The sequence below is a fragment of the Borostomias antarcticus genome (genome assembly GCF_949987555.1).
Source record: "Borostomias antarcticus genome assembly, chromosome: 11".
Taxonomy (NCBI): domain Eukaryota; kingdom Metazoa; phylum Chordata; class Actinopteri; order Stomiiformes; family Stomiidae; genus Borostomias; species Borostomias antarcticus.
Window position 1 is genome coordinate 25,925,682 of NC_140244.1, and position 12,562 is coordinate 25,938,243.

The following is a 12,562-nucleotide window of genomic DNA, read 5'->3' on the forward strand; positions in this document are numbered from 1 at the left end:
CGCCCTGGAAGAAAGACGTCGATGGACGGTGATATTCTGACCGGGGGATGTGTCAGAGATCACTGCTTACACAGCACACCCGGGGGGTTATTCATGTATTCGTGTTTGTGTGTTATAGCTTCAGTATGCAAAATCTGACAAGATGAATCAGCTCCCCTGTGTGTGTGTGCGTGTGTGAGAGAGAGCGAGAGAGAGAGAGAGAGAGAGAGAGAGAGAGAATGTGTGCATGTGAGAGAGAGAGTGTGTGTGCGCGTGTGTGTGGGTATGTGAGAGAGAGAGAGTGTGTGTGTGTAAGAGAGAGAGAGAGAGAGTGTGTGTGTGTATGTGAGAGAGAAAGAGAGAGAGTGTGTGTGCGCGTGTATGGGTATGTGAGAGAGAGAGAGAGTGAGTGTGTGTGTGAGAGAGAGAGAGAGAGAGAGCGTGTGTGTATGTGTGTGTGCGTGCGTTTGTGTGTACTGTACTCGGTGTAATTGGCCGTGCTGATTGGCTGTGCATTAGGCATGCTCTGAGAAGCCAGGCGTGGTCACATGACCAAACGAGGGCAGTTGAAGCCATCATCCCAGACAGACAGACTATATTGATAGTCTCTGCTCCATGACTAAAGGCCACCGATCGGATGACTACTGTTGTACAGTAATAGCATATTACTGTCATAACTCACTATAGACTATGACGGCTACCTTCCTAATGTATAGACTCTATAAGACAATAAAGGCTATACTGTAATTGCATACGGTGTGCTGGAATGTACGGTTGATATAGCCAGTGCTAGACCAGTAGACTACAATCTGACCCACATTCATGGCTGCCAATAGCGTGGTAAATGTCCACAGATGCTCCTTATTCGATATCCGAAAATATACCCTTTAATTTGTTGTCAAGGAAACTGAAATTGAGAGAGCCAGCCGAGGAGAAAGCGTGTTGGGTTGGGGATGACGAGGAGGAGAAGGGATGAGAGAGAGGGGGAGACGGATGAGAGTGTGAGCCTGTGAGAAAGAGGAGGGGGGGGGGCTGCGAGGCTGGGGTCATATCGCATGTGATTCCACATGTAGATCTCTGCCAGTACCGCTCGGCTCTGCCGCTCTGCCGCTCTGCCGCTGTCTGCGAGGGACAGACGGAGCGACGCGCGGTGGAGGTTGCCGCGCGAGGTTTTTTGCGCTCCCGTTGAAGCTCGCTTTTTTTTATATACAGTTGTCTTCGTTTAAGTATTTGTATATTTTACCAGTGTAGTGTGTATTTGGCTATGCACCGAGGAATGGGGGAGGAAAAAAAATCGGTGCTCTCATCCTTGCGTTGACCTACTGAGGAGGATGCTGCCGCTGTCAGTCCGCAAGGCGCACCGATGAGACGGGCAGTCCCTCTCCTCTTATCTCGCTCGTTTAACCTACTCTTCTTAACCTATATCTTTTTAGCCTGGCACACTCGTGCCCGGGATCTCTCCAAAAGATAGCCTAGGGCCTTAATTGCGCTTTGCTTGTTTGCTTATTTCGTCGTGTGCGCGATTGGGGGATTCTGTCCCCCGCTCGGGTTTTTTAATGACTGGATTTGTGTTTTGCTGCGCGATGTACATGGATAAAACCAGTGTGCTCCGGGGTAAGTGCTTTTATTACTGCCCACTGACAATTGTCTAGTCGGGGTAATAGCGTAAAGGCCTATTTCTATAAGCGCCCAGTGACTATCCGCAGTGAGTGTGCTACGGGTGTAATGCGACTGCCAGATGTGATGATGTAGCCTATATGCACCCATGTTTTATCTAGGTGAAGTGTGCAGTAGCCTAGAGCTCGTGTCACTGATTTATGATGGATAGTAATATTCCCATTTCGTTCATTTATTGTAAAAAAAAAAAACATTGGTTGAATGTAGCCTATCGTAAAAGTGTCTTCATTTCGAGGACAGTGGTTTATATGACAGTGGTATGTATGCAATGTGCAGTTTTCCGTTGTGCAGAAGGTCTGCTGGATTCATTTGTAGCTCAGCTCAGCAGTTCTGACCAGAAGCAGCTCGTACACACACACCACCCACCGCCTCAAATACAACATCACTGAAAACACACACACGGGTGAAAATAGACAAATAGGCTTCTATCATTGAATCGAACATACAGTTAATGTAGGGTACATAGCAGGGCGATGCGGTTTAGCCTCCTATACTGATATGGTCATTAATGCGTGTGTGTGAGTGTATGTGTGTGTGTGTGTGTGTATGTGTCTGTGTGTGTGTGTGTGCGTTGTCAAGGGTCGTCTCACTCGATATGTTGTGGAGTGATTGGTATGTAGCCTATGCGTGTGTGTGTGTGTGCGCGGCTGCGTGCGTGCACCAGGTGTGCATGCTTGAATGTACTCTTTGCATGTGTGTGTGTGTGTGTGTGTGCATGCATGCATGCAGGTAGCCTATACGTCCTCTTGTATTCATTTGACGCGTGTGTGACAGACGTTTTCGAAGCGGATCCGGTACCCGCATGTTTCACGATCGATAGTCAATCCCGGCGGCGCGTGTCCCCTGCATGTCCCGCTGCGGCGCGTGCGTGCCCGTGCGCCGGGCCCGGTGGGTGTGTCGGTGCGTGTGTGAGGCTGCTGTGTGTGAGGCTGCTGTGTGTGAGGCTGCTGTGTGTGAGGCTGCTGTGTGTGAGGCTGCTGTGTGTGAGGCTGCTGTGTGTGAGGCTGCTGTGTACCAGGCTGCTGTGTGTGAGGCTGCTGTGTGTGAGGCTGCTGTGTGTGAGGCTGCTGTGTGCCAGGCTGCTGTGTGCCAGGCGGTGAGGAGACGCCGCCCGTCTCTGAACATGCCAACCGGCGGCTCTCTGCTGTCTGCCGCCGCGGCGCAGCGCCCGGTAACAACCGGTCTTTCACACCTCGCCCACAGGAACCACGGCTCCCGTTTTACGGTGACAAATGTCATCTCGCCGGTGTGAAATAATGTGTGAGAGGAAAGTGATGATGATATATCTGTTGTCTATAGGTGATCCGTGCCCTCTATCTGTGTGAGGTGACCCATGTCCTCTAGAATGATGATGCATGCTCTTTAGATGTCCTCTCAGTGATCCATGTCCTCTAGAATGAGGATCCATGTTCTTTAGATGTCCTCTCAGTGATCCATGTCCTCTAGAATGATGATCCATGTTCTTTAGATGTCCTCTCAGTGATGTCCTCTAGACATTCTAGGTGATCCATGTTCTCTAGATGTTCTAGGTGATCCATGTTCTCTAGATGTTCTGTAGGTGATCCATGTTCTCTAAATGTTCTCAGGGTGATCTATGTTCTCTAAATGCTCTCTAGGTGATCCATGTTCTCTAAATGTTCTCAGGGTGATCCATGTTCTCTAGACGTTCTCTCTGTGATCCATGTTCTCTAGATGTTCTCTAGACGTTCTCTCTGTGATCCATGTTCTCTAGATGTTCTCTAGACGTTCCCTGTTCTCTAGATATATGTAATCCATGTTCTCTAGATGCTCTCTAGGTGATCCATGTTCTCTAAACGTTCTCAAGGGGATCCATGTCCTCTGGATATGTTCTCTAGGTGATCCATGTTCTCTAGATGTTCTCTAGGTGATCCATGTTCTCTAGATGTTCTCTAGACGTTCTCTCTGTGATCCATGTTCTCTAGATGTTCTCTAGACGTTCTCTCTGTGATCCATGTTCTCTAGATGTTCTCTAGACGTTCCCTGTTCTCTAGATATATGTAATCCATGTTCTCTAGATGTTCTCTAGGTGATCCATGTTCTCTAGGCGATCCATGTTCTCTAGATGGTCTCTATTTGTTCCCTGCTCTCTATGTGATCCATGTTCTCCAGATCAATGTTCACTAGATGCAGCCTAGGTATGTTCTATTGGTGTATGTATGTATCTAGTGATCCATGTTCTTGAGGTCTATTATCTCTAGGTGATCCAACTATAGCCAGTTAATGTTCTACTGTATGACTGTCATCCACTGTCCCCTCTCATTCATGTTAATTCTCTCATAACAAAGGGAATTAATAATAACAAATAATAACAAAGGGAATTCATGCATTGACAGTCAGCCAAGTGTGTTGTTTTTAGCCTGTAGTGAAATTGAATATGACCGATCTAGGCTGGGCTATATTTATTAATTTGACCGAGGCCTAGAGTGTGCGCTCGACTCGACGAATTTAGACCGATTTATTTAGAGAATTCCAGCAGCCTGGATGGGAAGCAGGAAGTCAGCCTGTCTGCGCTTGAGAAATCACAGAAGAAGACGGCGTTTGATCAGGCCGAGTCGGCCGTCCCGTTAGCAGACATGACGGTGACGAGGATAAAAATACCGCCGTCGCTAAAATAGAATTGCAGAGCGCATCTACATGTAGTCTGACTAGCAGGCTAGCGCTCCGTGACTCAGAGAGGTCACATGTCTTCTACCAGGATGCTGCTATTATCTTTTCCCATGACCTCTGTGGTGACCAAGCCCCATGGAAGTCCACTTGCACCCCCACGGGGGGACCGCATGCCCCACTCTCCCTCTCAAGCCCAATTCTTTACCATTAGACCAAGAAGACATCCTTGTCGTCCGTATCTAAAACCTCTGTTTCCCATGACCCGGGGAAACCATTTAAAACGGCCATTTGATTTGATTAGCTGAGATTATTCAGGTTTACTTCCAGGAGGGGTTACAGCACTAAACGCCGGGTCAGTCGATAACGTCCGTACTTTGACTGCCACATGAATATTCCATGAGGTTTCCGAGGGAGATGGTGGAGAAGAGAGTATTGATCGGGAGGTGATTGGCTGATCTGGCGTGGCGATGGGAGGCTGAGGTCCTCGTGTCGGGAAGGGGGGGGTTGTCGGAGATCTTGGACAGATGTCTGTTGACATGTTTTGAGTCTGGCGGTCTGGGTTCCAAACCACAGCCAGTATTAATTTCCATGGAAACACAGGCGAGCAGAGGGGGATGTTTGAGAGCACGAGGGCTAAAATAAGACTCCATATTGAGAGAGGCTTTACGTCTCTACTACTGACCTGTCTCTCTTTTGGTATCACTAACCCAGGAAGGGGACTGATGAGGTTGGTATCACTAACCCAGGAAGGTGACTGATGAGGATGATTCCTGTGGATCATTTTTGTCCTGATTTCACGTTGACTCTCCCAGGTCGATGCCTATAGCCATAGTGTCAAATCTATTTATCAATCAATCAAAGATTATATTGATAATATTTAGAACATTGTATTTATATTGATAATATTTAGACCATTCTTGATGTAGGCTACCATGAAACAGAAATCTAAAGTTGCTAAAATGACTATTTATATATAAAATGACTATTTATAGAGCACATCTAAAACAAGAGTTAGACACCAAAGTGCTTTCCATTTCAATCAATACAAAAACACAAGAGGACAATTAGAAGCCTAATGAGATATAATAACGAGCTACTTTGATCCTTATTGTTGCTGTTAATCATTGTGACATGGCCCTGTTGTTGTTGTTGTTGTTGTTGATTTGGTACCTAAAACCACAGATCCTCTGTTTATTAGACGACAGAAAACCTTGAGCGGGAAAAGTCCTCTTCCGCTTGACTGAGCGGTCGCATGCTACGCTCAGCGCGGGTTTGGGGGGTTTGAGCTCCACTCACTCACGTTCACTCTTTCTACTCCACTACGTTTGGCTGCATTATTCCTCATGAGTAACACACACTCACACACACACACACACACACACACACACACACACACACACACACGCACACACACACACACACACACACACACACACACACACACACTGCCCTGACACTGTATACTACACACACACACTGCCCTGACACTCTGTATACTACACACACACACACACACACACACACACACACACACGCTGAACCCACCCATCTGTCCCCCAGCAGGGTTGTTGGGTTTCCTCTGGAGAGTCTCAAACGGACCGCTGGCAGTTTCACAGACGGTTCCCCTGGGAAGAGGATAGGAGAGAGGATAGGAGAGAGGAGAGGAGAGAGGATAGGAGAGAGGAAAGGAGAGAGGATAGGAGAGAGGAGAGGAGAGAGGATAGGAGAGAGGAGAGGAGAGAGGATAGGAGAGAGGAGAGAGGATAGGAGAGAGGAGAGGAGAGAGGATAGGAGAGAGGATAGGAGAGAGGATAGGAGAGAGGAGAGGAGAGAGGATAGGAGAGAGGAGAGGAGAGAGGATAGAAGAGAGGATAGGAGAGAGGATAGGAGAGAGGATAGGAGAGAGGATAGGAGAGAGGAGAGGAGAGAGGAGAGGAGAGAGGATAGGAGAGAGGATAGGAGAGAGGAGAGGAGAGATGATAGGAGAGAGGATAGGAGAGAGGAGAGGAGAGATGATAGGAGAGAGGATAGGAGAGAGGATAGGAGAGAGGAGAGGAGAGAGGATAGGAGAGAGGATAGGAAAGAGGATAGGAGAGAGGATAGGAGAGGAGAGAGGATAGGAGAGAGGAGAGGAGAGAGGATAGGGGAGAGGATAGGAGAGAGGATAGGAGAGAGGATAGGAGAGAGGATAGGAGAGAGGAGAGAGGATAGGAGAGAGGATAGGAGAGAGGATAGGAGAGAGGATAGGAGAGAGGAGAGGAGAGAGGATAGGAGAGAGGATAGGAGTTTACTTTTCATACCATCTGAAACTGGGCTCCTGCCTCGTGGCCAGATACTGCAAATGTAGATATTGATAGATGAAAGATATTGTGGTAGAAAAATACATTCATATTTCCTTGTCTATGTGTGTGTGTGTGTGTGTGTGTGTGTGTGTGTTGGGAGGGGGGTTCTATCAAGCTGGCCAATGCACAAGTCACTTCCTGAGAGCTACAGATCCAGATGATTGAGATGTGTTATTTCCTGGTCTTGAGAGTGTGTCCATCCTTAACCCTGACCCTGACCCCTGACCTCTGACCCTGACCCCTAACCCTGACCGTCTGGGATTTCCATCAGTGAGTTCTGCACTGGCCTGCTCCTACTCCCTGTCTCAGAGAGAGAGAGAGGGGTGGAGAGGGAAGGAAAGGGAGAGAGAGAGAGGGAGATAGAGAGAGAGAGGGAGATCGAGAGAGAGAGAGAGACAGAGAGAGGTAGAGAGAGAGAGATAGAGAGAGAGGGAAAGAGAGAGAGAGAGAGAGGGAGAGAGAGAGAGATAGAGAGGGAGATCGAGAGAGAGAAAGAGAGAGAGAGAGAGAGGGAGAGAGAGAGAGAGAGGGAGAGAGAGAGAGAGAGAGAGATAGAGAGAGAGGGAGATCGAGAGAGAGAGAGGGAGAGAAAGAGAGAGAGATCTCTGCTCTGGATTAAGCAGAGCATGTGGAACTGATCCCCTGTCCTGGTGCTGGGGTATCCTCTCTCCAGCGAGCAGAGCTGCTCATCTCATCACATGGAAGCTGTTAGGTGTGTTAAGTGGACAATTCCAGGTGGGCTGGCCGGGTCAAAGATGGATGCCCGGACAGGACAGCGTCTCTCTGCTGACCTTTCTAGGTCATCACAACACCGTAATTCAGGAGTTATCTCTCTCTCACACACACACACACACGCACGCGCACACACACACACACACACACACACACACACACACACACACACACACAAACACGTGTACAAATATTGCCAAAACAAACTGTAAATCACAACGAAGTGGCAATTTATCAATAAAAAAACAAGAACAACATGTCAGTAATAATGACAGTTGGAATCAGCAATAGATAGAATAGATGACTACTGTACATTTAGCCTTTACTACACTCTCTCTCACACACACACACACACACACACACACACACACACACACTAGGCACCAATACATTCTCAAACGCTCTCGCCTTAACACACACACTCTCTCTCTCACACACACACACACACACACACACACACACACACACACACACACACACACACACACACACACTCTTGTCGATACAAGAGCTTTTTCATTTTTCATTACCATAAAATCCCTGTTCATGTAAATCCATGCAGCTCCTTCAGCAGTTTCTGCCCTGACAAGTTTGAGCTGTCAGATTACTGAAGAGTTCTCTCTATGGGGAGCTGTCTTCCATTACACACACACACACACACACACACACACACACACACACACACACACACACACACACGGGCTGTCAAATAAATAGGCTACTCTAACTTCGACCAGTCATCGACTTTGGGGGGAAAACGATGTAAATTGGATTAGCAGGCTACGGGAAAGCCATGTGCGTCACTCAGCCTCCCAAGTCCCGCCCCACTCTAATCACGCCAAAACACATTCAATATTTTCAACAAGGGATGTTTTAAGGTCTAAGAAGGTATGTTGGTCTCGTTTAAATATTACCACAGTCTCAGACATTCTCAGGTCCTCTGGCAGGGTGTTCCAAAGGCATAAGAACTAACAGCTGCCTCCCCATGCCTCTTAGTCCTGACTCTAGGACCTCCCCATGCCTCTTAGTCCTGGCTCTAGGACCTCCCCATGCCTCTTAGTCCTGACTCTAGGACCTCTCCATGCCTCTTAGTCCTGGCTCTAGGACCTCCCCATGCCTCTTAGTCCTGACTCTAGGACCTCCCCATGCCTCTTAGTCCTGGCTCTAGGACCTCCCCATGCCTCTTAGTCCTGACTCTAGGACCTCTCCATGCCTCTTAGTCCTGACTCTAGGACCTCCCCATGCCTTCTTAGTCCTGGCTCTAGGACCTCCCCATGCCTCTTAGTCCTGACTCTAGGACCTCCCCATGCCTCTTAGTCCTGACTCTAGGACCTCCCCATGCCTCTTAGTCCTGACTCTAGGACCTCCCCATGCCTCTTAGTCCTGACTCTAGGACCTCCCCATGCCTCTTAGTCCTGGCTCTAGGACCACCCCATGCCTCTTAGTCCTGGCTCTAGGGACCATTAGAAGCTCTAGGAACCATAAGAAGCTCTAGGGACCATTAGAAGCTCTAGGAACCATTAGAAGCTCTAGGAACCATTAGAAGCTCTAGGAACCATTAGAAGCTCTAGGGACCATTAGAAGCTCTAGGGACCATTAGAAGCTCTAGGGACCATTAGAAGCTCTAGGGACCATTAGAAGCTCTAGGAACCATTAGAAGCTCTAGGAACCATTAGAAGCTCTAGGAACCATTAGAAGCTCTAGGGACCATTAGAAGTTCTAGGAACCATTAGAAGCTCAGTCCCAGAGGACCTGAGGGACCTACTGGGTGTTTATTTTAAGCATATCAGATATGTATTTTGGGGCTTGATTATGTAACGACTTGAAGACTAATAAAAGAATCTTACAATCTATTCTAAACTGACAGGTAACCAGTGCAGTGATTTAAAAACGGGAGGGATGTGAGCGCTCTTTTTATATGAGACCAATAATTGAATATATTTGACTCTTAACTCTGTCAACAAGGCATTTTAATAACACGACAGCACCATTTTCATTTTTCAATTTTATTTGGAAGGGACCATGTGCAATTAAAACATAAATGTAAAAACATTTGATGCATCGCACCAGAGTTAGCCTTAGGCTCATTTGCATCTGCAGTCCCTGTAAACAGGTAACAGATAAAAACAACAAACATAATAAGTAAAACACCCTATCCTTTCCTGATCCGACAGTATGACCCCTTCTTCCTTCATTGCCCCCCCCCCCCCCCCCCCCCCCCCACCACGGATGAAGCCGGGTGGGGGTGAGGGTGGGGGCTTTAGATCCCCCCGCTTACATTAGTGTGTGCGTGCTTTCGTTCATCCGTTCCACGTTACGTACCAGAGCTCACCACACTTCAGTTCTCCCATCGCCAAGTTCCTTCGATCTTGCTTTTCTACATAAAAAGTAAATGTGTGTTTCTTTCTAAATCCACAGAGTTCAGAGCTCGAGGTGTATTATAGTAGTAGCTCCTTCGGTGCTTGTTCTAAATGTTAGGATTCTCATAGGCTAGTGTCGAGGTTAGGTGCATTGTGGGTACAGGAAGTGCTCAGGGGCCCTTCTACTTTTCACATAGAGTTTAAAGCTCTGGGAGTGAAATATAAAAAACATTTCATATATTCACATTCATGAAGAAAATGAATTTGGTAATACATTGTGGTAAAAACGACACTTTATTACCATAAAGGAACATACATCATGGGTAGGAGACAACAAGTTTATTGTTTACATCTGGCTTGTTGATGGCCCTCTGGTTGAAGAATGAGTCACATAGAGAACGCGTTTTTTAGCGGCGTGTCACCATTTACTAGGAGGGTGTACACACCGCAAATGCCGTCCGACTTCAATAACGTTTCTCCATCCCTCTCTCTCATCCCTCTCTCTCATCCCTCTCCCTTCCTCCCTCCCTCTCTCCTCCTCCCTCTCCCTTCATATCTCCCTTTCACCCTTTTTCTCTCTCCTTCTCCCTCTCTCTCTTGCTCTCTCTCTCTCTCTCCCTCTCTCTCCCTCTCTCTCTCTATCTATCTCTCTCTCTCTCCCTCTCTCTCTCTCTCTCTCTCTCTCTCTCTCTCTCTATCTATCTCTCTCTCCCTCTCTCTCTCTATCTCTCTCTCTCTCTCTCTCCCTCTATCTCTCTCTCCCTCTCCCTCTATCTCTCTCTCTCTCTCCCTCTATCTCTCTCTCTCCCCCTCTCTTCCCCTCACCCCCCCCCCCCCCCCAGGTCCCTCCTCCTCCAGTCCCAGGCTGCTGACTAAGAGTCTGTCCCTGGTGGAAGCGGGCCCCTGCGTGGCCCCTCAGGACCAGGAGACCCCTCACGATGGCCCCCAGCGCCTCAGCTCAGACCCGGGATCCCTGGACCCTGGGAACTGCAACGGCTCCGGTGACGCGGGACCCCCAGAGCTCCCCGCCACCGCCCCCAAGACCCGGCCCCCCTTACCCGGCCCCAAACCACAAGGTAGAGGCGCTGGGGGCCATCGTGGGGGGTCTTCTGACCGGACCGCCTGGGATAGGGGGAATAGAGTAGAATAGAGTTGAGTAGAGGTTCGGATAGAATAAAGCTTTACTGGTGATGTCCATAATGAGAGTATATACACGCACACACACACAAACACACACACACACACACACACACACACAGAAACACGCGCACAGACACACACACACTCACCAACACCCAGACACAGAAACACACCCAGAAACACAGAAACACGCACACACACACATGCGCGCACACACACACACACGCGCGCACACACATGACAAACTTTATTACGTTATTGACCAGTCGTGTTTCTGTCTCTCTGCACCCCCCAGTGCCCCCGAAGCCCCCCCACCTCCTGCAGCAGGGCGCCCAGCCCCGCCCCCGACCCCGCGCCCCGGACAAGCCCCTCCCCCCACCGCCGCCGTCCCGGCCACTCCCCGCCGACCCCCGCGCCGTCCGCAGCCCGCTGCCCCGCGCCGAGGGGAGCTCCTCCCCCACATGCGTGCTCTCGCTCATCGAGAAGTTTGAGAGGTGAGATCTGATTGGTCGGCCGGTCTGGGGAGTTTGAGAGGAGAGATCTGATTGGAGGGGTGGCAGGGATGACTTCCTGGTTCCAGATTCTGGCGAAGGATGGGCTTGACTGTGTCTCAGCTACTATGGTGGTCTTGAAACCTTTCTTGGCATCGTTGTAATATGATTCTGTTTGTGTGTGTGTGTGTGTCTTGTGTGTGTGCGCGTGTATGTGTGTGTGTGTGTGTGTGTGTGTGTGTGTGTGTGTGTTCTACAGGGAACAGATCATCGTGGTGCCAGACATCATGGGGGGGATCTGCACCCCCAGAGTCCTTGACTCCCAGGGGGGAGGAGGAGGAGGAGGAGGAGGAGCGCCCCTGAACCTCCCCCCTCCCCCGTCCTCCTCCCCCGACCCCCCCTCGACCACTCCCCCCTCCCCGGGCGCGACGGACCTCCCTCGGGCGGAGACCATGGAACAGCAGGGGGTCTGCGAGGACAAGGGAGCCGAGCGCCACATGGCGGACGCCATCGACGACAACGACGTCGAGGAGGAGGAGGAGCTGGCGGTGTCGCGCGCCGAGAAGCGCCTGTCGACGGAGTCGGGCTACAGCGCCTCGGAGAAACACCTGGACGCCGTGGAGATGCGGGACCCCCCCCCCGCCGACACCAGGGGCCGCCGTCCGGAGGCCCCGCCCTCCCCCGACCCCCACCTGTCCCTGCCCTCCTCCTCCTCCGCCCCGCCCACGGACGCCAAGCTCGCCAACCGAGACAGCGGCATCGACAGCATCAGCTCGCCCTCCCACAGCGAGGAGCTGTGCTTCGCCGGCGACGACGACCGCGCCCTCTGCCCCTGTAGCCCCGCCCTGGTGCTGCCCCGCCTCTCCTCCTCGTCCTCCTCCTACACCGAGGGGCTGCTGGGAGGCGGCGAGGGCGCCTCAGCGCTCGGCGGGGGGGGCGGGGACTCGGAGGGGGACAGCGATCTGGAGGAGGAGGAGGTGGAGGGCAGCGGGGACGAGACGGAGCTGGACGCCCTGGACGCCCTGCGGCCCCCGGAGCCCCCCAAGCCTGACCGGCAGGACTCCGTGGAGGTGGGTCGCTAGTGACGTAGTCTAAACCGTGTCATTCGTTGTCACGCTGCCCAATCAGTGGCGAGACTGGCGACGCAAATTAATCTGATTCGGGCCGAGAGATTCTCTCGGCACCAATCAGATTCGATCCAGACTATTTTGCA

The 12,562-nt window shown here is 50.5% G+C and overlaps 1 protein-coding gene across 1 annotated transcript in view; it reads left to right on the top strand.

Moving 5' to 3' along the window:
- The window catches only part of fgd1 (FYVE, RhoGEF and PH domain containing 1), a gene marked incomplete at both ends in the record, with an annotated part of 44,283 nt that overhangs the window by 16,841 nt on the left and 14,880 nt on the right, over positions 1–12,562 (top strand). The window contains 4 exons of the mRNA XM_084446209.1: positions 10,561–10,794; positions 11,154–11,352; positions 11,609–11,693; positions 11,799–12,419. Coding sequence (XP_084302335.1) covers positions 10,561–10,794; positions 11,154–11,352; positions 11,609–11,693; positions 11,799–12,419 — 1,139 coding nt within the window. The remainder of the gene's footprint in view (positions 1–10,560; positions 10,795–11,153; positions 11,353–11,608; positions 11,694–11,798; positions 12,420–12,562) is intronic.